Source organism: Cystoisospora suis (genome assembly GCF_002600585.1).
Source record: "Cystoisospora suis strain Wien I chromosome Unknown contig_4704, whole genome shotgun sequence".
In the NCBI taxonomy this organism is placed as follows: domain Eukaryota; phylum Apicomplexa; class Conoidasida; order Eucoccidiorida; family Sarcocystidae; genus Cystoisospora; species Cystoisospora suis.
In genome coordinates this window covers 1-213 of record NW_027157496.1, presented here as the reverse complement: position 1 = coordinate 213, position 213 = coordinate 1, and the positions used below count along the sequence as shown (strand labels likewise).

At 49.3% G+C, this 213-nt stretch overlaps 1 protein-coding gene across 1 annotated transcript; it reads left to right on the top strand.

Moving 5' to 3' along the window:
* Positions 1 to 206, top strand: CSUI_008396 (uncharacterized protein; the record flags this gene model as incomplete). Its single annotated transcript, XM_068068529.1, has 1 exon — positions 1 to 206. A coding segment is annotated over one exon (204 nt), but the record flags the coding sequence as incomplete, so codon positions are not given.
* Between the last annotated feature and the right edge of the window lie 7 nt (positions 207 to 213).

The following is a 213-nucleotide window of genomic DNA, read 5'->3' as shown; positions in this document are numbered from 1 at the left end:
AAGATGAAGAAGAGAGCTACTACTACTCCTCCTATCCCCGCTCTTCATCTTCACAGAAAACAGGAAAAGGGGGAGGAGGAGGTCTCTCTGTCATTCCAGGAGGAGATGCCTTTTCTTCACGAGTCCTGAAGAGTGATCGGGAAAAGAAAGAAGGAAGAAGTAGTGCCTTATCTTCAGGTGGGACTGGCCTCTCCTCCTCCTGCTCTTCATCTC